Genomic DNA, 26297 nt, shown 5'->3' on the forward strand with positions numbered 1-26297 from the left:
CTCGGGGTCCTTCTGTCCCGTGGGATGGCACCGTGCGCCCGTGGGATGGGGACGGGGGTCTTGGGGCCCTGCCGTCCCGTGGGATGGCACTGTGCACTGCTGGGAATGGGATGGGGCCACATCCCGCCATGGCGTGGGACCTCAGCGTGCCACCCTGGGGACGGGGACAGCGTCCCGCGGGACGGCGTCGTGCGCCCCTGGGGCTGGGGACGGGGCTGGGGACGCATCCTGCCGTGGCGCGGGACCTCAGCTTGCAGCCCCGGGGACGGGGACGGGGACGCATCCTGCCGTCCCACGGCGTGGCATCGTGGGCCGCTGGGAACGGGGCCCCGCCGTCCCACGGGGCGGCACCGCGCGGCCCCGTGGAGGCGACGGCGCCCACCCGCGTCCCCGTCCCGTGACGTGTCCCCCCAAACCCGGTCCCCGCAGGGTACCTGCTGGCCACGGCCGCCGGCGCGGGCCTGTGCCTGTGCCCGCCGGTGGCCCTGGCGCTGCTGCGGTGCCCCCCGTGCCGCCGGGCCCGGCGCTGGCTGCACCCGCTGCTGCTGGGGCTGGGGGCCGGGGCGCTCAGCGGGGACGCCCTGCTGCACCTCCTGCCGCAGGTGGGACACGGGGGGACACCCACGGGGGGATGCAGGGGGATGTGGGGACACGGGGGGACGTGGGGGGACATGGGGGGACACCCACGGGGGGGATGCAGGGGGATGTGGGGACGTGGGGACACCCATGGGGGGCATGGGGACATGGGGGGACACGGGAGGACACCCACGGGGGGGATGCAGGGGGATGTGGGGACACAGGGGGGACATGGGGGGACACCCACGGGGGGGATGCAGGGGGACAGGGGGACAGGAGGGGACACAGGGGGGACATGGGGGGACACCCACGGGGGGGATGCAGGGGGACAGGGGGACATGAGGGGACATGGGGGGGACACGGGGGGACACCCACGGGGGGATGCAGGGGGATGTGGGGACACGGGGGGACACCCACGGGGGGGATGCAGGGGGATGTGGGGACACGGGGGGACACGGGGGGACACCCACTGGGGGGATGCAGGGGGATGTGGGGACACGGTGGGGACACAGGAGGGGATGGGGGGACATGGGGGGACACCCACAGGGGGATGCAGGGGGATGTGGGGACACAGTGGGGACACAGGAGGGGACGGGGGGACACCCATGGGGGGCATGGGGATATGGGGGGACACGGGGGGACACCCACGGGGGGGATGCAGGGGGATGTGGGGACACAGGGGGGACATGGGGGGACACAGGAGGGGATGGGGGGACATGGGGGGACACCCACGGGGGGATGCAGGGGGACAGAGGGATGCGGGGACACAGGGGGGACACGGGGGGACGTGGGGGGACACCCACGGGGGGGATGCAGGGGGATGTGGGGACACGGGGGGACGTGGGGGGACACCCACGGGGGGGGATGCAGGGGGATGTGGGGACACGGGGGGACACGGGGGGACACCCACGGGGGGGATGCAGGGGGATGTGGGGACACAGTGGGGACATGGGGGGACACGGGGGGACACCCATGGGGGGATGCAGGGGGACAGGGGGACACAGGGGGGACACGGGGGGACACCCACGGGGGGGATGCAGGGGGATGTGGGGACACGGGGGGACACGGGGGGACACCCACGGGGGGGATGCAGGGGGACACGAGGGGACACGGGGACACAGTGGGGGGGACAGCCACCGGGGGGACGACGCCCACAGTGGGGACACCCACGTGAGCACGCGTGGGGCTTTTTTGCCCGGGGCCCCGCGGTTGCCCAGGCGTGCGCGGCGGCCTCGCACGCGCGTTTTGCACGCTCGCCCGCGTGCGCCCACGGGTGCCCCGAGCCCACGGGTGTCCCGGCCAGCTGCTGGGCTCGCACGCTCACGCCGAGGGGGACCACCACGGCCACGGCGGCGAGGGGGGGGGCTCGGCCGAGGGGCCCCCCTGGAAGGTGCTGGGGGTGCTGGGGGGGCTCTACGCCGCTTTCCTGCTGGAGAAGCTGCTGGGAATCCTGCTGCGGCGGGGGGACGAGGTGGGGGGCAATGGGGGGCGGTAGGATGTGGGGCAGGGGGGGTGTTGTGGGGTGGGGAGCTGGGGGGGCTGCGTGGGGGGCTGGGGGTGGTGGGTGTTATGGGGTGATGCGGGGCGGGGGGTGGTGGGTGCTATGGGGTGAGGGGTGTTTTGGGGTGGGGAGCTGGGGGTGCTGTGGGTGATGGTGGGTGCGATGGGCTGGGTGGGATGGGGGTGTTGCGGGGTAATGTGAGGCAGGGGGTGCTGGCCCCCCCCCCCAAGCCCCACATCCCCCCCTCTCCTCCTCCCCCAGGTAAAGGTGGAAGACGCCGACCCCCCCCAGAGCACGCAGGACCCGCCGAGCCGAGGTAACCCCCCCCCCCCCTCGCTCCCCAACGCCCCCCTCCCCAAAAAGACGCCCCGACCCAGGTGGGACTCGAACCCACAATCCCCAGCTCCGGAGGCTGATGCCTTATCCATTAGGCCACTGGGCCGCCGCGGCCGGGATGCAGCCGGGCGGGGGCGGTGGATGCTCCGCAGGGTCCCCCGCTCCCCCCGCCGGCGGGGTTTTTGGGGGGGGTTTTTTGGGTTTTTTTTTCCTCTCCTCCCCCCCCCCCCCCTAAAACAAGGCCCAAACCCCCCCGCAGGCGGGTGGGCTCTGTCCTGCATGGTGACGGCGGGGGACGCGTCCCACAGCCTGACGGACGGGCTGGCGCTGGGCGCCGCTTTCGCCGCCTCCCGGCTGAGCGGGCTGGGCACGGGGCTGGCGCTGCTCTGCCACGCGCTGCCGCACGCGCTGGGTGAGGGGGGGGGGAGGGGGAGGGGGGGTGGGGGGGGTCTGGGGGTCGGGGGGGGGCAAGGGATGGGGGGGTGGGGGGGGTCTGGGGGTCGGGGGGGGGCAAGGGATGGGGGGGTGGGGGGGGCAAGGGATGGGGGGTGAATGGGGTGGGGGGGGTCTGGGGAGCGCGGGGGGGTGGGGGGCAAGGGGCAGGGGGTGGGGGGGTGTTTGGGGTGGGGGGTGCGCGGTGGGGGGGGTGGGGGGTGGCTGGGGTGGGAGGGGTGGGGTGCTGGGGGTGGGGGGGCGTGGGGTGGGGGGCTGCACGGGGTGCCAGGGATGAGGGGGGGGGGGGGCAGGAGGGGGTGGGGGTGCGTGGGGCGGGGAGCTGGGGGTACCCGGGCAGCTGGGGGGCACCCGGTGGGAGAGGGGTCCGGGGGCGCCGGGTGGGTGCCGGGGGGCACCGGGCGGCCGCCAGGGCGCGGGACCCCCTGACGGGTGTCGGGGTCCGGCCAGGGGCCCTTGGGGTGCTGGAGCAGGCGGGGCTGAGCGGGCGGCGGGTGCTGGCGCTGGGGCTGGGGGGGGCCCTGCCCGTCCTGCCGGGGGTCTACGTGGGGCTGGCCCTGGGCACCGCCGCCGCCGCCCGCGCGTGGCTGACCGCGCTGGCCGCCGGCCTCCTCCTCCACCTCGCCCTCTGCGACATGGTGAGCCCACGCCGCGGGACGCGCGGGGGCCGGGGGGGGGGGGGTGTGCCGGGGGGCGCCGCGTGGGCGCCGCGTGGCTGCCGCGCCGCCTGTGCCGCGTGCGCCCCGCGCCGCGCCGTTCGCGCCGCGCCCGCCGCGCCGCGCCGTTCCGCGGTCTAGCGCGCCCCGCCGCGTGCGCCGCGCCGCCGGCGCCGCGGCCGCCACGCCGTGCCGCGGCTCCGCCGGCCGCGTGCCGCCCGCCCCTGAACCGCACCCTCCCGCCCCGCAGGTCCCGGCCATGCTGGCGGCGCGGGACGTTCGGCCGTGGCCGGTGCTGGGGCTGCAGAGCGCCGGGCTGCTGGGGGGCTGGGGGCTGCTGCTGCTGCTGGCCCTCTACGAGGAGAGCGTCTTCCACTGAGCGCCCGCCGGCACCCAGCACCATCGCCCGGCGGCGGCCCGGCACGAGGCCGGCGTCACCCGGCGCCGTCCGGCACCGTCCGGGCGCCGCCGGCAGCGCCTCGGCGTCACCCAGGGATCGCCCGGCACCGCCGCTCGCCGGCCCGGCGGCGCCCGGCGGCGCCCCGCTACCGGCCCGGCGTCACCCGGCACCGCCTGCCGTCACCTGGCGCTGCCTCAGCACCACCACCGTGTCAGCCAGCGCCATCCAGCGCGGCCCTGGCGCCGCCAGCCGCGCCTCGGCGTCGCCCGGCACCACCACGCGCCGTCCTGGCACTGCCCGGCATCGCCCGGCAGTGCCCTGGTACCACGCTGGCACCACCCCAGTGTCAGCCAGCACCGCCGCTCGCCGTCCCGGCACCGCCCAGCAGTGCCCCAGAACCACCCTGGCATCAGCCGGCACCGTCCAGCGCCACCCCTGGCGCCGCCAGCACTGCCTCGGCGTCACCCAGCACCACCGCTCGCCGTCCCGGCACCGCCCGGCATCGCCCCAGCACCCCCCAGCACCGTCCCGGCGCTGCCGGCAGTGCCCTGGCATGGCTCTGGCGTCACCCAGCGCCACCACGCGCCGTCCCGGCGCTAACCAGCACCATCCGGCGCCACCCAGCGCTGCCTTGGCACCGCGCCGTCACCGCGCCCTGACACCCCGGCGTCGCCCGTCGCGGCACCCAGCACCCGGCCCTTCTGTCTGTACGGGGGGGGGGGGGTGCACCGGCACCCGAAATAAAGCTCACCGAACGGTGCTGGGGGTCTCGGTTGGAGGACTGGGAGGGCAGCGGGAGCAGTCCCGGGGGGGCAGGAGCCCTATAGATCTATAGGAGCTCCGGGGGGCGCAGCGCAGGAGCCCTGTGGCAGGTGCCCGTTGCCGTGTGTCGCCCCCTGAGACCCCCTGCCCGGGGTGGGGGGCAGGCTGCTATAGGGCCCGGGGGGGCTATAGGGCCCGTGGGTCTGGCGCAGGGTGGACAACCCCTATAGGGTGCTGGGGGGGGTTGTAGGACCCCTATAGGTTGCAGGACCCCTGTAGCGTGCACCCCAAGGCCGTGCAGGACGCCTATAGCGTGCACCCCAAGGGATGTGTAGGACCCATATGGGGTGCAGGACCCCTAGAGTGTGCACCTTAAGGGGTGCATAGGACCCCTATAGGGTGTAGGACCCCCTATAGTGTGCACCCCAAGGCTGTGCAGGACCCCTATAGCGTGCACCCCCATTGAGGGGGGGACAGCCCGGGACCCCCCCCCCCCCCCGTCCCGGGATCCGGCCATAGACGACAGCGGTGGCGCAGGCGGGAGGGGCGGGGTACTGTGATGACAAAGGCTCCGGTTCGCGTCCCCTGGTCTCATTTCTTCCCCTGGAGGACTGTCTCTATTGTTAGCCGGCGGCCCAGCGCGGCTTTCTCCGCGCCGCTCTATCGCGCACTTCCTGTTTCTTGCTGGTAGGCGCCCACCATCTCGGCCCGGTTTCCGGGTCCGCGTGTGGAGCGCGGTGGTGAGGGACGGGGCGGGGGGAGATGGAGGATGGGGGGACTCTGGGGGGCGTGGGGAGAGTTGGGGGGGGCATGGGGGTCTGGGGAAGGCCTGGGGGTGTGGGGAGGGATGGGGGGGGCCGGGGGTGTGTGGGACGATGGGGGGGCCTGGGTCTGAAAGGCATGTGGGGGGAACTGGGGGTGTGTGGGGCCTGTAGGGATGTGGGGACGGGGGCTAGGAGGGGAATTGGGGGGGTATGGAGCCTGTAGGGATGTGGGGACGGGGGCTAGGAGGGGAATTGGGGGGGTATGGAGCCTGTAGGGATGTGGGGAGGGGGGCTAGGAGGGGAATTGGGGGGAGTATGGAGCCTGTAGTGATGTGGGGAGGGGGCTAGGAGGGGAATTGGGGGGGTATGGAGCCTGTAGGGATGTGGGGAGGGGGCTAGGAGGGGAATTGGGGGGGGTATGGAGCCTGTAGGGATGTGGGGAGGAGGCTAGGAGGGGAAATGGGGGGGAATTGGGGATGTGTGGAGCCTGTAGGGATGTGGGGAGGGGGCTAGGAGGGGAATTGGGGGGGAATTGGGGGGGTGTGGAGCCTGTAGGGATGTGGGGAGGGGGCTAGGAGGGGAATTGGGGGGGAATTGGGGGGTGTGGAGCCTGTAGGGATGTGGGGAGGGGGCTAGGGGGGGAATTGGTGGGGTGTGGAGCCTGTAGGGATGTGTGGAGGGGGCTAGGAGGGGAAATGGGGGGGAATTGGGGATGTGTGGAGCCTGTAGGGATGTGGGGAGGGGGCTAGGAGGGGAATTGGGGGGGAATTGGGGGGGTGTGGAGCCTGTAGGGATGTGGGGAGGGGGCTAGGAGGGGAATTGGGGGGTGTGGAGCCTGTAGGGATGTGGGGAGGGGGCTAGGGGGGGAATTGGGGGGGTGTGGAGCCTGTAGTGATGTGGGGAGGGGGCTAGGAGGGGAATTGGGGGGGTATGGAGCCTGTAGGGATGTGGGGAGGGGGCTAGGAGGGGAATTGGGGGGGTATGAAGCCTGTAGGGATGTGGGGAGGGGGCTAGGAGGGGAATTGGGGGGGAATTGGGGGTGTGTGGAGCCTGTAGGGATGTGGGGAGGGGGCTAGCAGGGGAATTGGGGGGGTATGGAGCCTGTAGGGATGTGGGGAGGGGGCTAGGAGGGGAATTGGGGGGGTGTGGAGCCTGTAATGATGTGGGGAGGGGGCTAGGAGGGGAAATGGGGGGGAATTGGGGATGTGTGGAGCCTGTAGGGATGTGGGGAGGGGGCTAGGAGGGGAATTGGGGGGGAATTGGGGGGTGTGGAGCCTGTAGGGATGTGGGGAGGGGGCTAGGAGGGGAATTGGGGGGGTGTGGAGCCTGTAGGAATGTGGGGAGGGGGCTAGGAGGGGAATTGGGGGGGAATTGGGGGGTGTGGAGCCTGTAGGGATGGGGGGGGGGGCTAAGAGGGGAATTGGGGGGGGAACTGGGGGGTGTGTGGAGCCTGTAGGGATGGCGGGGGGGGGCTAAGAGGGGAACTGGGGGGAATTTAAGGTGTGGAGCTTGTAGGGGGGGGGGCTAGGAGGGGAACTGGGGGAGAACTGGGGGGGGGGTGGTAGAGCCTGTAGGGATGAGGGGGGGGCGGCTAGGAGGTGAGTGGAGGGAGATGGGGGGGCCAGAAGGCGAGATGGGGGGGGCCGTGGGGCTGAGGAGCCTGTGGGGAGGGGTTGAAAGCTTTTGGGGGTGCAGACCCTCTGCAAAATCAGGGATCTCTTGGGGGGGCGGGCCCCCCAAGAGATCCCTGATTTTGCTTCCTAGGAGATTGTTGTTGTTTTTTTTAAGGGGGGGGGCTGCCCCCCAGCAGAGGGAAGAGATGTACGCCGTCTACAAACAAGCCCACCCCCCCACGGGGCTGGAGTTCTCCATGTTCTGCAACTTCTTCTCCAACGCCGAGCGGAACCTGGTGGTGGCCGGTACCTCCCAGCTCTACGTTTATCGCCTCAACCATGACTGTGAGGTAACGCCCGCCCCCCCCCCCCCTAAAAAAATGGCCCCCCCAAACTTCCCGATAGCCCTACCCCCAAAAAACCCCCCCCCAAATTTGGGGGGGGGGTGTTATGTACATGGTGGGCTGATGTTTCTCTTCGCTTTCCCGTGCAGACGGCTGCTAAAGGAGACAGGAATGTAGGTAGGTGAGGTGGGGGCTGGGGGGTGACCCCTCCCTCCAGGCTTTTTTTTTTTTGGGGGGGTGACACCCCCCCTTTTAGTGTGTGTGTGTGGGTTCTCTGTGCTGTCCCTGTCCCCCCCAAGCGACCCTCCAGGACTGAGGGGGTGGAAGTGGGGAGACCCCGGTTTGGAGACAGCCCTCCTCCCCACAAGAGATGAGCCCTGGGGAGTCGGGGGGTTGTTTTGGGGGGGGGGGGGGACAGGGACAGGCAGGGAGTTCCCACTCCACGGGGTCGCTGGCCGACGTGGGGGTGACAGCGAGCTGTGGGGAGGGGGTGATGCGGGACTCGAAGGAGGGTGATGACCCCCGAGGGGCTCCGGCTGGGTCTGGCAGGGGCTGGGCAGCTCCCCCCGCCCCGCGCCGTGCCCCCCCCTTTCCCCTCCTGCCTGCCCTGCCTGCTCTTTTCCTGCCCGCAGAAGGCAAAGGGCACAAGGAGAAGCTGGAGCTGGTGGCCTCCTTCTCCTTCTTCGGCAACGTCATGTCCATGGCCAGCGTGCAGCTGGCGGGGGCCAAGCGGGACGCCCTGCTCCTCAGCTTCAAGGATGCCAAGGTGGGCTGGGAGGCCCCCCGACTCTCTGGGGGGGTGGGGTTTTTTTTGGGAGGGGGATGCCCCATCCCACCCGTCACCCCCTTCCGTTTCCAGCTCTCCGTGGTGGAGTACGACCCCGGCACCCACGACCTGAAGACCCTCTCCCTCCATTACTTCGAAGAGCCGGAGCTGAGGGTGGGTGCCGATACGGGGAGATTTGGGGGGTTCCCTCCTATCGGGGTGGGCTGGGGGGGGAGAGGGATCCCCCCAAAACTTTTCTGCCTTCTCCCCACCGTTTCGTCCCGCAGGACGGCTTCGTGCAGAACGTCCACATCCCCCGGGTGCGGGTGGACCCCGATGGGCGCTGCGCCGTCATGCTGATCTACGGCACCCGCCTGGTGGTCCTGCCCTTCCGCCGCGACACCCTCACCGACGAGCACGAGGGGCTGGTGGGAGAGGGGTAAGCACACCCCCCTCGTCCTCAGACCCCCCCCTCCCCTGCCACCCGTGGGTGCTGGGGGGGGTGTCCTGAGCCGTTCCCCCCCACCTCTTTCCCCCCCGCCAGGCAGAAGTCCAGCTTCTTGCCCAGCTACATCATCGACGTGCGGGAGCTGGACGAGAAGCTCCTCAACATCATCGACATGCAGTTCCTCTACGGCTACTACGAGCCCACCCTCCTCATCCTCTTCGAGCCCAACCAGACCTGGCCGGGGTGAGCCCCTCGCGTCCCCGGGGGACCCCCCGCAGCGTCCCCCCAGGGGTGTGACGCGTCCCCTGTCCCCCCGCGCAGGCGGGTGGCGGTGCGCCAGGACACCTGCAGCATCGTGGCCATCTCCCTCAACATCATGCAGAAGGTCCATCCCGTCATCTGGTCCCTCAGCAACCTGCCCTTCGACTGCACCCAGGCGCTGGCCGTCCCCAAGCCCATCGGTGAGCGACGGCGACGGCGCGGCGCGGCAGCGATGTGCGCGGCGGCGGCGCGGCGGTGACCGGCCGTCTCTCTTGTCTCGGCAGGAGGAGTGGTGATCTTCGCCGTCAACTCGCTGCTGTACCTCAACCAGAGCGTGCCACCCTACGGGGTGGCCCTCAACAGCCTCACCAACGGCACCACCGTCTTCCCGCTGCGTAAGGGCCGCCCTCGCTGTCCTCTTTCTTCTCGTCCTCCTTCTTCTCCTCATCTTTCTCTTTCTCGTCCTCCTTTTTCTCTTCCTTGTCTTTCTCTTCCTTTTCTTTTTCCTTCTCTTTCTTCTTCCTCCTCCTTCCCTTCCTCTTTCCCGTTCTCCTCCTTCTCATTCTCCTGCTTCTCTTTCTTCTCTTGCTCATTCTCTTCCTCTTTCTTTTTTACCTTGTGTTTTTCCTTGTCTTTTGGTTTCTTTTTTTCCTTGTCTTTTGCTTTCTTTTTTTCCTTGTCGTTTTCCTTGTCGTTTTTCTCCTTTCCTTTTTTCTTCCTTTCTTCCTTCTCACCTTCGTTTTTTCTTCCTTCCCTTCCCCCTTCCCTTTCCCCTCTGGCCCCCCCACTCCAGTTTTGGGGCCAGGCCGGGGACTCTCAGCCGCCCTCTCCCCCCAGGCGTGCAGGAGGGGGTGAAGGTGACACTGGACTGCGCCCAGGCCACCTTCATCTCCTACGACAAGATGGTCATCTCGCTGAAAGGAGGAGAGATGTAAGTTGTGGGGGGGGCCGCCATGGATGGGGGGGCCGGCGTCCCTGCCGCCAGGGGTGCCACCGTCCCCGCCGTGTCCCCTCTGTCCCCAGCTACGTCCTGACGCTGATCACGGACGGGATGAGGAGCGTCCGCTCCTTCCACTTCGACAAGGCGGCCGCCAGTGTCCTCACCACCTGCGTAAGCCCTGGGGGGGTCGGGAAGATGGGGACCCCCCCCGTGTGTGTGTCCCCCCAGCCAAGGGCTCTCCCCATCGCCCCCCCATATCTGTGTGTCATTCCCCCCCCCCCTCCCCGGCAGATGGTGACGATGGAGCCGGGGTACCTGTTCCTGGGGTCGCGCCTGGGGAACTCCCTGCTGCTCAAGTACACCGAGAAGCTGCAGGAGACCCCCGCCAACGGGGGCAAGGAGGCGGCCGACAGGCAGGTGAGGTCACGGGGGACCCCAAACCCCTTCCTGGGCCCCAAAACCTCGGTCACCAAGCCCCGGGGCCTCAAACCATGTGTCCCTCCCAGGTCTTCAGATCCCCTTCCCGGAGCCTCAGACCCCCTTCCCAGGTCCCAAACACCCATCCCAGTCCCCACCAGGTCCCAAGACCCCCATCCTGGGTCCTCAAACCACTATCCCGGGTCCCCAGCCCCTCTTGCTGGGTCCCAGACCCCCATCTCAGTCCACCCTGGGTCCCTAGACCCCCTTCCTACATCCCCAAACCACCATCCCGGGTCCCCAGACTCCCTTCCAGGGTCCCAGACCCCCATCTGAGTCCACCCCACGTCCCTAGACCCCCATCCCGGGGCTCCAGAGCCCCTTCGCAGGTCCCAAACCCCCATCCCAGTCCACCCTGGGTCCCTAGACCCCCATCCCATGTCCCCAAACCACCATCCCAGGTCCCCAGGCCCCCTTCCCATGTCCCAAACCCCTGTCCCAGGTCCCCCCAGGTCCCTAGACCCTCTTCCTGGGTCCCCAAACCCCTCTTCTGGGTCCCCCTCCCACTCCCAGCCCCCCATCCTGGCTCCCCGAGCCCAGCTCCAGCGCTGGGGCCTTGGCCAGGACGGTTTGGGGGGGCTCCCAGCTCTCTGGTCCCCCACAGGAGGAGCCCCCGGTGAAGAAGAAGCGGTCGGAGTCCTCGGGGACCTGGGCAGGTGGGTACCAGCACTGGGAATGGCCCCCCCCCAGCCCCCCAGCCCCGATCCGCACCGGGGGCTTTGCGTCCCCCCCCCCCCCCCCCCCCCCCCCCTCACCAGGGTGGGAAACGGAGGGTTACGGGAGAAGTGGGGTCCTGCTGTCACCGCAGGGAGGGATGGGGTGGCGGGGGGTGGGGTGACGCGGTGACAGGGAGGGGGGTGATGCGGTTGTCCCCGTGCCACCGGCCAGGAGGGAAATCGGCGCCGCAGGACGAAGTGGACGAGATCGAGGTGTACGGCAGCGAGGCGCAGTCGGGCACCCAGCTCGCCACCTATTCCTTCGAGGTACCCCTGCGCGGGGACACCCCGACCCCCCCGATCCCCCGTTCCCTCCCCGTGTCACCCCCTCCCCGTGTCCTCGTCCCCCTCGTCCCTTCCCCTCCAGGTCTGCGACAGCATCCTCAACATCGGCCCCTGCGCCAACGCCGCCATGGGGGAACCGGCGTTCCTTTCGGAGGAGGTGAGTCCCGGCGAGGGACGGGCAGCCCCCGAGCCCTGCCTGCTCCTGCCTGTGGCCCCGGGGCAGGCAGGGGAGGGTGGTGACAGCGGCCGTTTCTCCCCATCCCAGTTTCAGAGCAGTCCGGAACCGGACCTGGAGATCGTGCTCTGCTCCGGCTACGGCAAGAACGGAGCCCTCTCCGTCCTGCAGGTCAGACCGCGCCGCCGGCACCGGGGGGGGTTACGGCAATCCCCACGCGAGGGTATCCCCTTTCCCTTCCCCGCGCGAAACCCGTCCCCGTGCGAGCCGTGCCCCCCTGACCCCCTCACCGTGCGAGCCGTGCCCCCCACCTCCAGCCCTCAGCACTGTGCAAAGGCCTGCCCCGGTGAGGAGCGTCCGCTGCAGGTCAGGTACCGGTGCCACAGCAGCGGCTGGGCAAAAACCAGGGCTGCCCCGGAGCCTTGGGTGCTGCCTGTATCGCCCCAGCCACAGCCCACGGTTCGTCCCTGCCCCACGGCGTCCGTGGGGCTGCCCCACGGCGTCTGCCCGCTCCCTCCCTCACCTCTCGCCCCCTCGCCCGCAGAAAAGCATCCGACCCCAGGTGGTGACGACCTTCGAGCTGCCGGGCTGCTACGACATGTGGACCGTCATTGCGCCCCAGAAGAAGGAGGAGGTCGGTGGCCGTTGTGGCCGCGTGTGTTGTCCCCCCCCCGCCCAGCCCCGGGGGATGTTGCCGTCCCATCTTCCCCAACTCCTTCTCTGAGCGTCACCAGGGCTTCTCCTTCCAGCCGGACGAAAACGCCGCGGGGGAGAACGCCGAGAAGGAGCCGGCTCCTCCTGAACCCCCCGAGGAGGACGGCAAGAGGCACGGCTTCCTCATCCTCAGCCGCGAGGACTCCACCATGGTGCGGCCACCAGCTGGGGACGGCATCGTGGTTCGGGGAGCCCACCGGGGTGCCGTGGCGGCAAAGGGCCCGGCGGCACGGTGCTGCGCCGCCCGGGATGGTTGCCACCGTCTCCCAGTTGCACCCTGCCGGCTGCTGCACTGGCTCTGGTGCTTGGTCTCACCTCGTGGGTGTCGTGTCCGTCCCCCCCCCCTCAGATCCTTCAGACGGGGCAGGAGATCATGGAGCTGGACACCAGCGGCTTTGCCACGCAGGGTCCCACCGTCTTTGCCGGCAACATCGGCGAGAACCGCTACATCGTCCAGGTGTCGCCGTTGGGCATCCGGCTGCTGGAAGGAGGTGGGTGCTGGCCGAGGTGGGGGGCACCCGTGGGTGCTGCGGGCCCCACACCACCCCCTCTCTTTCCACCCCCCCTCTTTCCATCCCCCTTACCTCTCCCCGGCCGCAGTGAACCAGCTGCACTTCATCCCGGTGGATTTGGGCTCGCCGATCGTCCACTGCGCCGTCGCCGACCCCTTCGTGGTGATCATGAGCGCAGAGGGGCAGGTCACCATGTTCGTCCTGAAAAGCGACACGTACGGGGGCCGGACCCACCGCCTCACCCTCCAAAAACCCCAGCTCCACCACGTGAGTGCCGATAACCACCCCTTCCCCGAGGCGTCCCGGCGTTGCCGGCAGTGCTGGGCAGCCCCCCGGTAGCTCTGTGCCTCTCTGGTGTCACCAGCAATCCAAGGTGATCGCCCTCTGCCTCTACCGGGACGTCAGCGGGATGTTCACCACGGAGAGCCGGGCGGCCAGCGCCCGGGACGAGCTCTCCCTCCGCACCCACTCGGAGGCAGAGACCCTCATCCAGGACATCAGGTGGGTGCTGGGCGCTCTCGGGGGCGTGGGGAGGGTTTGGGGACCGAGCCGTCGCCCCCCTGGCATCCCCTCGAGGGACGGGGACGTGACGGCTCGGCGTTTCTCTCCCGGCATGGTGCAGCGACACGGTGGACGACGAGGAGGAGATGCTCTACGGAGATTCGGGGGCTCTTTTCAGCCCAGCTAAGGAAGAACCACGTCGCAGCAGCCTCCCCTCTGCCGACCGGGACCCCCACCAGTATAAACCAGAGCCCACCCATTGGTGCGTACTGGTGCGGGAGAACGGCGCCATGGAGGTGAGACCGCGAAGAGACGAGGGGAGCCTCGCTCGCCCGTTGCCACGCCGGCGCTCCCTGCCCGTACCCACCCCCGGACCCTTTGCCGTGCCGTAGATCTACCAGCTGCCGGATTGGCGCCTGGTGTTCCTGGTGAAGAACTTCCCGATGGGGCAGCGGGTGCTGGTCGACAGTTCTTTCGGACAACCGGCCGCCCAAGGGGACGGCAAGAAAGAAGAGGTGACGCGGCAGGGCGAGCTGCCCTTGGTGAAGGAGGTGCTGCTGGTGGCGCTGGGCAATCGCCAGAGTCGGCCATACCTGCTGGTGAGGGGCTGCCGGAGGGACGATGCCGGCGTTGGGGGGGGCACGCCGGGGTTGCCGGCGGAACGCCAGAGGCTCAGCCCGCCTCGCCTTCTCACAGGTCCATGTGGAGCAGGAGCTGCTCATCTACGAGGCCTTCAGCCACGACTCCCAGCTGGGCCAGAGCAACCTCAAAGTCCGGTTTAAGAAGGTGAGAGCCGGCGAGCCTCTGCCAAAAGCCGTGCCGGCACGGTTCTCCCTGCCCTGCCCTGCCCCCCTCCCACCACAGTTTTCCCCACCGGGTCTGTGCCCACCCAGGTCCCCCACAACATCAATTTTCGCGAGAAGAAGCTCAAACAGTCCAAGAAGAAGCCGGAGAGCGCGGGGGGCGAGGAGCCGGGGGGGCCCCGCGGCCGCGTCGCTCGCTTCCGCTACTTCGAGGACATCTACGGATACTCAGGGGTGAGCGCGACCGGCCAGATCCCCCCCCTCCACTCCGCTGCCCCGGTTTTGCTGAGGGTCCCTCGGTAACCATCTCGTACCCCCCCCAAAAGGTTTTTATCTGCGGCCCCTCCCCGCACTGGCTGCTGGTGACGTCCCGGGGAGCCCTGCGCCTGCACCCCATGACCATCGACGGCTCCGTCGAGTCCTTCGCCCCCTTCCACAACATCAACTGCCCCAAGGGCTTCCTCTACTTCAACCGGCAGGTGGGGACGGGGGGCGAGGGGGGTGTTTTGGGGGGGCCCCGGCCACCCTGACTCACGAGGGGGGGCTGCCGGGACAGGGGGAGCTGCGGATCAGCGTCCTGCCCGCCTACCTCTCCTACGACGCCCCGTGGCCCGTACGGAAGATCCCGCTGCGCTGCACCACGCACTACGTCGCCTATCACGTGGAGTCCAAGGTACTGCGCTGTGCCGGGGGTCCGCTCTTCCTCCCCAGGACGCCCTCCTCCTCCTCCTCCTCCTCCTCCTCCAAAGGGACCCCAGCCACGTCCCCCATCCCGCTTTGGAAGCCACCAAAGTGCCACTATCCCCGGGGACAAGGCGGTGGGTGGGGGGCTTCCCCGGTGCGCGTGTGTGTCCGCCCCCCCCAGTCCCTCCCCGTTACCGACACCGGCGTCGCCGGCAGGTCTACGCCGTGGCCACCAGCGTCATCAACCCCTGCACCCGCATCCCTCGCATGACAGGGGAGGAGAAGGAGTTTGAGAGCATCGAGCGGGGTAAGTCCGGCGCGTCCCACCCTGTCTCCCCTCCCGTGGCAGTTTGGGGACCACCCCCCACCCCGTCCGAGCCCTGTCCCCCCCCTTCTCTCCGCAGATGAACGCTACATCCACCCGCAGCAGGAAGCCTTCTCCATCCAGCTCATCTCCCCGGTGAGCTGGGAGACCATCCCCAACACCAGGTAACCGCCACGGGGGGCTGTGCCGGGGGGGGTCTATCCCCCCCCAAAACCCTCCAGGGACCCAGTTTCACCCTTTCACCCTCAGGTGGTGGTTGGTGGGTTTTGGGTCCGATCCTGCCCCTGTATCCCCCCCCCAGGATCGACCTGGAGGAGTGGGAACACGTCACCTGCATGAAGACAGTGTCCCTGAAGAGTGAGGAGACGGTGTCGGGGCTGAAGGGCTACATCGCTGTCGGCACCTGCCTGATGCAGGGCGAGGAGGTGACCTGCCGTGGACGGGTGAGTGGGGGGCGCGCGGGGGTCCTGGGGGGATACCCGGGGCTCCCGGGGGATGTCCGGGGTGCTCAGGGGACACCCAGGGGTCTCGGGGGATGCTGAGGGGCTTCAGGGGACACCCAGGGGTCTCGGTGGATGCTTGGGGGTCCTGGGGGGTGCCCAGGGTGCTCAGGGGATGCCCACAGGTCCAGGGGGATGCCTGGGGGTCCCAGGGGACACGCAGGGGTCTTGGGGGATGCCCAGGGGTTTTGGTGGACACCTGGGGGTTCTGGGGGACACACGGGGGTCTTGGTGGACACCTGGGGGTCTTGGGGGATGCCCAGGGTGCTCAGGGGACACATGGGGGTCTTGGGGGATGCCCACGGGTCCAGGGGGATGCCCAGGGTTCTCGGGGGACACACAGAGGTCTCGGGGGACACCAGGGATTCCCACAGCACAGGCAGGGCTCTCCCCACGCCTCTGCCCTCCCAAGGGCTGCAGGGGCTTTTGGGGGATGTCCCAGCCCCTGTGTGTTGCCGTGTCGTCCGTGTCCCCCCCCCCCCCCCAAAACGGTGCGCGTCCCCCTCGCCCAGATCCTGATCATGGACATCATCGAGGTGGTGCCGGAGCCGGGGCAGCCCCTGACCAAAAACAAGTTCAAAGTCTTGTACGAGAAGGAGCAGAAGGGTCCGGTCACCGCCCTCTGCCACTGCAACGGCTACCTCGTCTCGGCCATCGGCCAGAAGGTGAGGAGGGGGCCTGGGGGGGGCACGAGGGACCACTGTGGGGCTGGGGGTGTCACCTCTGCCCCTCGCAGATTTTCCTGTGGAGCCTGAAGGACAACGACCTGACGGGGATGGCCTTCATCGACACCCAGCTCTACATCCACCAGATGATCAGCGTCAAGAACTTCATCCTGGCCGCCGACCTGATGAAGAGCATCTCCCTGCTGCGATACCAGGAGGAGAGCAAGACCCTCTCCCTCGTTAGCCGGGTAACGACCGGTGCCCTCGCCCCCGTTGCTGCGGGCCACGTCGGCTTGCCGCCGGCGGCTCAGACGGTGTTTTTTCCTCGCAGGACGCAAAGCCCTTGGAGGTGTACAGCGTCGACTTCATGGTGGACAGCACCCAGTTGGGATTCTTGGGTACGTCCTCGGCGTTGCCGCGTTGTTCCCGGCGCTGCCAGACCCGCACCCGTGGGTAGCATGGGGTTTAGAGGTGGTTTTGGGAGGGGATCCGGCAGTGCCGGCGCTTTCGGCTCTCCGGCAAACCTCTGTCTTCCCTGCAGTATCCGACCGGGACCGCAACCTCCTGGTGTACATGTACCTGCCCGAAGGTAAGGGGCTGGCGGCGGGGTTGGGGGGGCTCACCGGGCACCGGATCGGTGCCGTACCGTCTCCGTCCCCCCACCCCGGCAGCCAAGGAAAGCTTCGGCGGGATGCGGCTGCTGCGGCGCGCCGATTTCCACGTGGGCGCCCACGTCAACACCTTCTGGAGGACGCCGTGCCGCGGGGCCGCCGACGGCCCCAACAAGAAAACCAGCGCCTGGGAGAACAAGCACATCACCTGGTTCGGTGAGGGGGGGAGTTTGGAGGAGCCCCCCTGGGGGTCGGGGTGCTGGAGCAGCCCTGCACTCCCCCCTGTACCCCCGCATCTTCCTTACACACACACCCCCCCCAAAATGAGGGGTGCTGGGGTCAGGCTGGGTGCTGGGATTTGGGGTGCAGGGTGTGGGCAAGACCCTGGGATCTGGGGTGCAGGGTGCAGGCAGGGCCCTGGCATGTGGGGGTCAGGGCTCTGGGATTTAGGGTGCAGGCAGGGCCTTGTTTTGGGGTGCAGGGTGTGGGCAGGGCCCTGGGATTTGGGGTGCAGGGTGCGGGCAACACCCTGTTTTGGGGTGGAGGGTGCGGGCAGGGTCCCAGGATTTGGGGTGTGGGGTGCAGGCAGGGCTCTGGGATTTAGGGTGCGGGCAGAGCCCTGTTTTGGGGTGCAGGGTGTGGGCAGGGCCCCGCTCCCCCTCCCCACCCCGGGGCTCCCAGTGCCGCAGGAGCAGCACCCTCCCGCCTGCGCTGCCCGCAGGGACGCTGCGCTGGGGGGGGCTGGGGACCCCCCTGGGACCCCCCCCCGCAGACCCCCCTGACCCCCCGTTTCCCCCCGCAGCCACGCTGGACGGGGGCATCGGGCTGCTGCTGCCCATGCAGGAGAAGACGTACCGGCGGCTGCTGATGCTGCAGAACGCCCTCAGCACCATGCTGCCCCACCACGCCGGCCTCAACCCTCGCGCCTTCAGGTACCCCTGACCCACGGCGGACCCATGGCTGCCCCACAGCTGCCCCACAGCGTGGTGCTGACTCGTGGCTGCCCCACGGCATGGTCCCGCCCCAGAGCTCCTCCCCAGCCCCACAGCTCATCCATCTCCCCACACCTCATCCCTGGCTCCGTGCGTTATCCCCAGCCCCACACCTCGTCCCCAATTCCCAGGGTGCAGCCCCTTGGGAAACACCGTCCCCACCGTGCCGGCTTTTGCCCCAGCACCGTGGGCTGTCACCGGGAGGTCCCCGAGGGGTTCGGGTGCCGCCCCGGTTGCCGGTGCCAGCCGTGCCGCGTCCACCGGCAGGCTGCTGCACGTGGACCGGCGGATCCTGCAGAACGCGGTGCGCAACGTGCTGGACGGGGAGCTGCTCAACCGGTACCTCTACCTCAGCACCATGGAACGCGGCGAGCTGGCCAAGAAGATCGGCACCACCCCGGACATCGTCAGTGGGGCTGGGGTGTGGGGCAGGGGGCTGGGGGGTGTGGGGCTGGGGTGTGGGGCAGGCTCCCCTCAACCCCACGGCGCTCCATCCTGGCTGCTGCGCCCAACGTGTACGTGTGCCCCTCGCAGAGGGGTGCCAGCGCTCCCTGCCCCACAGATCCTGCCCCACGTGCACGTGTACCTGGGCTCTCTGCCCTATACCTTGTGCCCCACGTCTAGGACTCCCTGCCCCATGGCTTCTCCTCCCTACACGCTGCGCCCCACAGAAAGACGTGCCACGTTTCTCTGCCCCACACGCTGTGGGTCACTGCCCCCCCCACCCCCAACACCTCTTTCTCCCCCCACAGATCCTGGAGGACCTGCTGGAGATCGACCGGGTGACGGCTCACTTCTGAGGGTGCTCCGCGCCCCCCAACCTCCCCCCACGTGTGTGTGTGTGTCCCCACTGACAATTTTATAAAGAAACTGAAAAAAAACCCGCCCCGAAGGTGTCTCAGCGTCGTTCCTGGCGGGACACAGGGGGCAGCGCTGGTGGGTGCTGGGTTTATTATATTTTAATTTTTTTTTTGGCTGGGGGGGGGGTGTCCCCCAGCCCCTTATGCCCGCAGGTACTCGTAGATCTCCTGGCTGTGGGGCAGCAGCCCCCAGGAAGCCAGGAGACGCAGGGCCGAGGCCATCAGCTTCATGGAGATGCTCTCCAACCTGCGGGCAGAGGAAGAAGAGGAGGAGGAGGAAGGTGCAGGGGGGGTGTGTTTCACTGTAACCCCCCCTGCTCTCCATCCTCATCCTCCTCTCCCTTACCTGAGGGCAACCTCAAACTTCAGGCTCTCCCAAGCCACCCTCAACCAGCAGAACAAGCTGCTGCCGCGGATGCCGGAGGATTTCTCCCCGCTCAGCCGGCTCCAGCTCCGCACGGCGCTGTGGGGGGGGGGGGGGGTGGGCAGAGAGAGCGCATCCGTGGGGGCACGACGTTTTGGGGAGGGGTCTCCCCCCCCAAAAAAAAACCCCAACAAACCCATCCCACCACCCCCGGTACCTCTTAGCCATGAGGAAATATCGATCGACGGGGGCCCCCAGGGCGGCGTTGATGCTGCGGACGGTGTTGATGTTGCGGAAGACGAGGAGCATGGGCCGGGGCAGCGCCCGCAGGACCCCCAGGATGCGCTGGAAGTGCTGGGACGCCATCTCCTGCATGTAGGCTCGTTCCTCCCGCGTCAGGACGTTGGCCAAGGCCAGTTGGCCGGGCTGGAGGGGCCGCTGCATCAGGATCTCGCAGAAAAGGAAGTAATCTGGGGGGGGAGGAGAGGGAGAGGGAGAGGAGGGGGGGATGAAGCACCCCCAGGGGGGAGAAAAGGGTCGGGGCACCCGAGGAGGGGGCTGCGGTAGCCCTGGGAGGGAAGGGGGGGGGCTGCGGCACCCCAAAGAGCAAGGGGGGGGCTGTGGGACCCTGGGAAGCAAGGTTTTGGGGGGGCTGCAGCACCCCAAAGAGCAAGGTGGGGGGGCTGTGGCACCCTGGGGGGGTGCAGCACCCTGGGGAGCAAGGTTTGGGGGGCCTGCGGGACCCTAGGGAGCATGGGGGGGGGGCTGTGGGACCCTGGGGAGCAAGGTTTGGGGGGGCTGTGGGACCCTAAGGGAGCATGGGGGGGGGGGCTGTGGGACCCGGGGGGGGTGCAGGGCAGGAGAACAGGGGTGCAGCACCCACAGGGAGCAAAGTTTGGGGGGGCTGTGGCACCCCAAAGAGAAAGGGGGGGAGCCTGCAGGACCCTAGGGAGCATGGGGGGGGGGGGGCTGCAGCACCCCAAAGAGCAAGGTGGGGGGGCTGTGGGACCCTGGGGGGTGCAGGGCAGGAGAACAGGGGTGCAGCACCCCCAGGGAGCAAGATTTGGGGGGGGGGGGGGGTAACCCCCCCCATGTGTCACCCCGGATAGTTGCCGGCGCAGCCTTGGGGACACCGGGGAGCGCGAGGGCTGGCCCTGGGGCTGCTGGGACCAAAACCAAGGACACCCCCCCTCCCCCAAAACCAAAAATCCCCAGCTGACCCCCCCCGCCACAGCAGCCCCCGCCTCACCCTCGACGCCCAGCTCGGCCGAGCGCAGCTTCATGGCGGCGTCATCCCGCAGGACGATGGCTCTCCAGAGCTGGCACAGCGCCGAGCGGTCCCTGCGGGGCCCGAGAGACCCTCAGTGCCGGGATGGGGGCAGGATGGACCCCCTCTCCCCCCCCCAAAAAAAATAAATATATTTTTTTTTTTCCCTCACCTTTCGCTGAGGAACTCGTAGAGGCCGTGGTCGAGCAGCACGAGCTGGGCTTTGCCGTCGGGACCGCGACGGACCAGCACTGCGGTGGGGAGGGGGTTGGGATTTGGGGGGGGGGGGGGGGGTTGTGTCCCATCACCCCCATATCTCTGGGGACATCCCCCCCACCTCCTCGTTACCGTTCCCGGGGTGCGGATCCGCGTGGATGAAGCCGGTGTAGAAGATTTGCTCGGCGAAGACCCGGATCAGTTTGTCGGCCGCCTGCGAAGGCAGACGGCTCCGTCCCGGGGTGTCCCCCCCCCGCAACAGCTCCGTGTCCCTGTGTCCCCCCCCCCATCCCCGGCGTCACTCACGTCCTGCACCCCCAGGCCCTGGCTGCGGATCCCCTCCACGTTGGTGATTTTGCAGCCCTCGCAGAAATCGGCCGTCAGCACCCGCTGGGGACGCGGAGGGACCCAGAACGGGGGGGACATCAGCTCTGCGCCCCTGCGGGGGGCACCCGAGCCGGGCCCTGCCTGCTCCTGCCCCGGTCCCCGCCATCCCTGCAAACCCGTTGTCCCCTGCTCCCCTTTGTCCCTGTCCCCACCGTGCCCACCGCCCTCGTCCCCTGGTCCCCACGGTTCCTGCAGACCCTCATCCCTTTGTCCCCTGTCCCCGCCAGCCCTGCCGTCCCTGTCCCTTGTCCCCACCGTCCCTGTAATCCTTTGTCCCCTGCTCCCCATCACACTGGCGGTCCCTGTCCCTGCTGTGCCCATGGGCCCCTGGTCCCGTCATCCCCTGGTCCCGTCATCCCCTGGTCCCCTCATCCCCTGGTCCCACCATCCCCTGGTCCCACCATCCCCTGGTCCCCTCATCCCCTGGTCCCCACCATCCCCTGGTCCCCACCATCCCCTGGTCCCCATCACACCCACAGTCTGGGTCTCCTGTCCCCTGGTCCCCTCATCCCCTGGTCCCACCATCCCCTGATCCCACCATTCCCTGGTCCCCACCATCCCCTGGTCCCTGTCCCCTGGTCCCCATCACACCCACAGTCTGGGTCTCCTGTCCCCTGGTCCCCACCATCCCCTGGTCCCCACCATCCCCTGGTCCCACCATCCCCTGGTCCCCACCATCCCCTGGTCCCACCATCCCCTGGTCCCCTCATCCCCTGGTCCCACCATCCCCTGGTCCCCTCATCCCCTGGTCCCCTCATCCCCTGGTCCCACCATCCCCTGGTCCCACCATCCCCTGGTCCCCTCATCCCCTGGTCCCACCATCCCCTGGTCCCACCATCCCCTGGTCCCCACCATCCCCTGGTCCCTGTCCCCTGGTCCCCATCACACCCACAGTCTGGGTCTCCTGTCCCCTGGTCCCCACCATCCCCTGGTCCCCTCATCCCCTGTCCCCATCACACCCCCAGTCCCTGTCCCCACCGTGCCCGTGGTCCCCTGTCCCCACCGTGCCCACCCCCCTCATCCCCTGCTCCCCACCGTCCCTGCAGCCCCTCGTCCCCTGATCTCCACCATCCCTGCCGTCCCTTGTCCCTGTGTCACCACCCCACCCGCGGTCCCTGTCCCCTCTTCGCACCAGCCCCGTCCCCGCCGCGGTGCCCATTGTCCCCCGTCCCCGCCGCGGTGCCCACCATCCCCGTCCCCTGCTCCCCGCCATCCCCACCGCGTCCCCCAGCCCGACCGCAGCGCATCGCCCGTCTCCCCCGCGTCGTGTCCCCGTCTCCCCCGCGTCGTGTCCCCCCGCGTCGTGCCCCCCCACCTTGCTGCACTTGTCCCAGTGCACCCGCGGCACCACCACGTAGCCGCAGTGCCGCAGGTCGCGGGCGCAGCGCTCGGCGTTCCGCCCCTCGTTCTCGAAGTCCAGCTCCCGCGCCAGCGTCCCCTTCAGCTCCTGGGGACGGGGACACGGACGGCGGGGGGGTGATGTGTCGGGGTACCCCCCACCCCATCGCAACCCCCCCCCGAGGCGCGGGGGTACCTCCAGCACCCAGCCGAGGGCGAAGTCGGGGTGCATGAACTCGACGATGCGCAGCAGCAGCTCCAGCGTGCGGATGTCGCCCTCGAAGCGGTCGCGCAGGTCGATGTACTGGACCTTGGGGGGGACGGGGTCGCTCGGGTGGGGGGTGCCGAGGGACGGCACCCCGGCACCGCAAAGCTCGGGGGTCGGGGGGGGGGGGGGGGGGTCCCACCTTGACGGCGACGGGGGTCCCGTCCTGCAGCGTGGCTCGGTGCACCTGCGCCAGGCTGGCGGCCGCCACCGGCTCGTAGTCGAATTCCTGGAAGAGCCCGGCCGCCGTCGTCTGGAAATCCTCCAGGAACAGCTCGTCCACCTGCGGGGACAGGGGACGCGGTGGGGACACGGGGCGGGAGGGGGTTTCTTGGGGGTGACGCGACACGGACCCCCACACGCGCACCCCCAGCCCGGCCCGTGGGCACCGGGGCAGGGGCACCGCCGCGCTGGGGACGCCGGCGTCACCACGCACCGGGCTGTGCTGTCCCCACGCCCAGGACCTCACTGTCCCCATACTGGGGACCATCGCGTCCCCATACTGGGGGCCACACCGCCCCCAGGACCAGCCCGGTGCTGTCCCCATGCCCAAAGTGGCAGCAGCGTCCCCACGCCGGGGACCATCGCGTCCCCACGACCGGAGCCACAACGTCCCCAAGCCCGAATCCCCGACGTCCCCGAGCCCAGGGCTGTGCTGTCCCCATGTCTGGTGCCACGCCGTCCCCAAGCCCAGATCTACGACGTCCCCATACCGGGCACCATCATGTCCCCGTACTGGGGACCACGCCGTCCCCAAGCCCAGATCTACGACGTCCCCATACCGGGCACCATCATGTCCCCGTACTGGGGACCACGCCGTCCCCAAGCCCAGCCCGGCGCTGTCCCCACGCCGGGGACCACCGCGTCCCCACGACCGGAGCCACGCCGTCCCCAAGCCCGAATCCCTGACGTCCCCGAGCCCAGGACCGCTCCGTCCCCGTCCCGCCGTCCCGGTCCCCGCCGACCTCGCGGTAGCCGCGGCGCAGGGCCCGATCCTCCAGGCAGCGCAGGGTGGCCCCGTACTCGGGGGGCAGGAGGTGGTTGAAGGCGCAGAGCCCCTGGCCCAGCTTGACGTAGAGCCCCCCGTTGCGCAGGGCCCCCCGCAGCAGCCGCTCCGCCGCGCGCTGGTGGCAGCCGGACATCCCCGCCGCGAACGCCGCGCTCTCCTGGGGGGGACGGCGGGGTCACCCACACCCCCAGCCGGCCACCCAGACCCCCAACCGGCCGCCGAGTCCCCCAGCTGGCCACCGAGACCCCCAACTGGCCGCTGAGCCCCCCGACTGGCCACCGAGCCCCCCCCCCCCCGACTGGCCACCGAGCCCCCCAACCACTCACCAAGCTCTCTAACTGGCCACCAAGCCCTCTAACTGGCCGCTGAGCCCCCCAAGTGGTCACCGAGCCCCCCAAGTGGCCACTGAGCTCTCTAACTGGCCAACGAGACCCCCAAGTGTTCAAGGAGCCCCTCAGCTGCTCGCTGAGCTGCTCCAACTGGCCACCGAGCCCTCTAACTGGCCACTGAGACCCCCAACTAGCCACTGAGCCCCTCTAACTGGCCACCGAGCCCCCCAACCACTCACCAAGCCCTCTAACTGGCCAACGAGACCCCCAACTGGCCACTGAGTCTTCTAACTGGCCATCGAGCCCCTCAAGCAGTCACTGAGCCCCCCAACTGCTCACCAAACCCCTCCAACCGGCCACCGAGCCCTCTAACTGGCCACCGAGCCCTCTAACTGGCCACCGAGACCCCGAAGCGTTCACTGAGCCCCCCAACTACTCGCTGAGCTGCTCCAACTGGTCACCAAGCCCTCTAACCGGCCACCGAGAACCCCAACTGGCCCCTGAGTCCTCCAACTGGCCACCAAGCTCTCTAACCAGCCCCTCAGCCCCCCAAACTGGCCACCGAGCCCCGCAACTGGCCCCTGAGCCCCCCCACCCCTTGATGAGCCCCCCCACCGGCCGCTGAGCCCCCCCAACCGGCCACCGAGCCCTCTAACCGGCCACCGAGCCCCCCAAGTGGTCGCCGAGCCCCCCACTGAGCCCCCGAGCCCTCTAACCAGCCCCCGAGCCCCCTCCCAACCCCTTGACGAGCCCCCCAACCCCTTAATTACGCCCCTCACCTCGTCCAGCCCCCGCAGCGCCACGTTGGCCGTCCACCAGTAATCCACCGAGATGTGGATGCCCACGGCCAGCGACCTGGCGGGCGAGGAGGGGGGAACGGACCGGCAAAGCCTGGTCACGGGGGTCCCGGGCCTCCCGGCGTCCCCCCGGAGCCGCGGTCGCCCCCCACCTGCCGAAGCGTCCCACGCCGTCCAGCAGCAGCCACATCTTGCGGCGCTCGTGGCGCTCGGCCCGCAGGTACCAGCCGCCGGCCAGGGGCAGCCCCAGCCCCAGCCCCAGCAGCAGCGGGCGCAGCAGCCCCCCGCCGCGGCTGGGGGGCAGGAGACCACCCCCGTCACGCCCCACGGCGCAGCCGACCCCCGTCTCCCCGCTGCGCCCCACCTCCCCCTCCCCTGCCCCACGTCCCCCTCCTGCGCCCCACATCCCCCCCCCTGTACCCCACGTCCCCCTCCTGCGCCCCACGTCTCCCATTGTGCCCCCCGTCTCCCACTGCGCCCCACATTTCCCACTGGGCCCCACGTCTCCCCCCCGCCCCACATCCCCCCCCTGTACCCCACATCCCCCTCCTGCGCCCCACGTCTCCCCCTTCTGCCCCACATCTCCCCCACACCCCACATCCCCCCTGCCCCACGTCCCCCTCCCCTGCCCCGCGTCTCCCCCCTGTACCCCACGTCTCCCATTGTGCCCCCCGTCTCCCCGCTGCGCCCCACGTCCCCCTCCTGCGCCCCACGTCTCCCCCCGTGCCCCACGTCTCCCACTGCGCCCCAGATCTCCCACTGGGCCCCACATCCCCCTCCTGCACCCCACATTTCCCACTGGGCCCCACATCTCCCTCCCCTGCCCCACATCTGCCCCACGCCCCGCATCCCCCCCCTGCCCCACATCCCCCCCCTGTACCCCGCATCCCCCTTCTGCCCCCCACACCTCCCACCGCACCCCACATCGTCCCCCCCGCCCCACATCCCCCCCTGCCCCACACCTCCCCCCACATCCCCCCCATCTCCCCCCCGACTCACCGGGGGGCCGGGGCTCCGGCTCGGGGGGTCGCCGTGTTCCGCGGCAGCCGCAGGGGGGGCAGGCGGCAGAGCTGCACCGGGGGGGGGTCAGCGGGAGCCCCGGGACCCCCCCCCCCCAGCCCCGCACCCCCTGCCGGGGCCCCACGCCTGCCCCACGGGAGCCCCACGGGAGCGCCCTAAACCCAGCCCAGCCCCCCAGGCCCCCCCCCAGCCCCACACCGCGCCCCCCAAGTTGCCCCCCCGCACCCAGCCCGGCCCCACAGACCCCCCCAAACCCACGGGGTGGGGGGTGGGTGCCCCCCCCCCCCCAGCGCCCAAAGCCGCGGTCTCGGCGGGGGGTGGGGGGGGGTCGGGGATTCCCCCGGGGGGTCCCCAAAAAGGGGAACACCCCCCCCGCCCCCCCCGCAGGGGAGGCCCCCGGGGGGAGGGGCGGGGCGTCCCGGGGGGAGGGGCGGGGCGGGTGTCCCGCGCGGGGGGAGGGGTGTCCCGGGGGGTTCCCGGGGGTTCCCCCGGGGGTTCCCCCGTGTCCCCCCCCCCCCCCTCACCGTCCGCCGCAGCCCCATCGCCGCCGTCACCCGCCGCCGGAGCGGGATGGCCCCGCCCCTTCCGCCCCCCGATTGGTCCGAGCCGCGGCCCCGCCCCCCCGCTTCCCCCTCCCCCCTCCCTGTCCCGGGCCGCCGCGCGCG

General features: G+C 69.9%; 2 protein-coding genes and 1 non-coding gene across 4 annotated transcripts; 1 reads left to right on the forward strand and 2 right to left on the reverse strand.

The window, feature by feature from the left end:
- Positions 1-2446: 2446 nt before the first annotated feature.
- On the reverse strand, positions 2447-2519 carry TRNAR-CCG (transfer RNA arginine (anticodon CCG)). The gene has a single exon. It is a non-coding gene; the product is annotated as a tRNA-Arg (tRNA).
- Positions 2520-5382: 2863 nt separating this feature from the next.
- Positions 5383-18686, forward strand: CPSF1 (cleavage and polyadenylation specific factor 1). 2 transcript variants are annotated; one of them, XM_049820079.1, is made up of 38 exons: positions 5383-5424; positions 7237-7411; positions 7555-7582; positions 8038-8171; positions 8265-8345; positions 8459-8610; positions 8716-8862; positions 8941-9080; positions 9165-9275; positions 9718-9811; positions 9904-9991; positions 10112-10237; positions 10902-10953; positions 11186-11280; positions 11381-11455; positions 11564-11644; positions 12018-12107; positions 12223-12339; positions 12537-12678; positions 12788-12966; positions 13064-13200; positions 13322-13496; positions 13593-13799; positions 13897-13986; positions 14094-14237; positions 14330-14482; positions 14560-14676; positions 14904-14994; positions 15092-15176; positions 15314-15455; positions 16025-16177; positions 16249-16425; positions 16509-16575; positions 16719-16766; positions 16849-17004; positions 17591-17720; positions 18048-18186; positions 18533-18686. In XM_049820079.1, exons 2-38 carry the CDS (start codon positions 7268-7270, stop codon positions 18578-18580), a joined length of 4335 nt encoding a protein of 1444 aa, XP_049676036.1. In that variant the 5' UTR covers positions 5383-5424; positions 7237-7267; the 3' UTR covers positions 18581-18686. The 2 variants fall into 2 exon arrangements, with proteins under 2 accessions (XP_049676036.1, XP_049676028.1); XM_049820071.1 differs by lacking the exon at positions 5383-5424 and having other exon boundaries at positions 7130-7411.
- A 72-nt stretch (positions 18687-18758) lies between these two features.
- ADCK5 (aarF domain containing kinase 5) lies at positions 18759-26215 on the reverse strand. The gene is made up of 15 exons (XM_049820230.1): positions 26157-26215; positions 25612-25682; positions 24765-24905; positions 24595-24670; positions 23443-23643; positions 22620-22760; positions 22409-22522; positions 22190-22321; positions 20794-20877; positions 20620-20701; positions 20444-20522; positions 20254-20345; positions 19222-19474; positions 18987-19103; positions 18759-18887 (listed from the first exon to the last, which is right to left on the reverse strand). The coding sequence occupies exons 1-15, from the start codon at positions 26172-26174 to the stop codon at positions 18782-18784; spliced, it is 1707 nt and encodes a 568-aa protein (XP_049676187.1). The 5' UTR covers positions 26175-26215; the 3' UTR covers positions 18759-18781.
- Positions 26216-26297: the final 82 nt, after the last annotated feature.

The sequence above is a fragment of the Accipiter gentilis genome, chromosome 2, assembly GCF_929443795.1.
Source record: "Accipiter gentilis chromosome 2, bAccGen1.1, whole genome shotgun sequence".
Classification (NCBI taxonomy): Eukaryota; Metazoa; Chordata; class Aves; order Accipitriformes; family Accipitridae; genus Astur; species Astur gentilis.

Coding starts and splice junctions, on each gene's coding strand:
- CPSF1 (XM_049820079.1), top strand. CDS start 7,268: ATGTACGCCGTCTACAAACAAGCCCACCCCCCCACGGGGCTGGAGTTC. Junction 8,611..8,715: donor GAGGGGCTGGTGGGAGAGGG/GTAAGCACACCC, acceptor CCCCCCCGCCAG/GCAGAAGTCCAGCTTCTTGC. Junction 16,426..16,508: donor CCCTCTCCCTCGTTAGCCGG/GTAACGACCGGT, acceptor TTTTCCTCGCAG/GACGCAAAGCCCTTGGAGGT.
- ADCK5 (XM_049820230.1), bottom strand. Junction 22,322..22,408: donor CCCTCGGCTGGGTGCTGGAG/GTACCCCCGCGC, acceptor CCCCGTCCCCAG/GAGCTGAAGGGGACGCTGGC. Junction 20,702..20,793: donor AGGGCCTGGGGGTGCAGGAC/GTGAGTGACGCC, acceptor CTGCCTTCGCAG/GCGGCCGACAAACTGATCCG.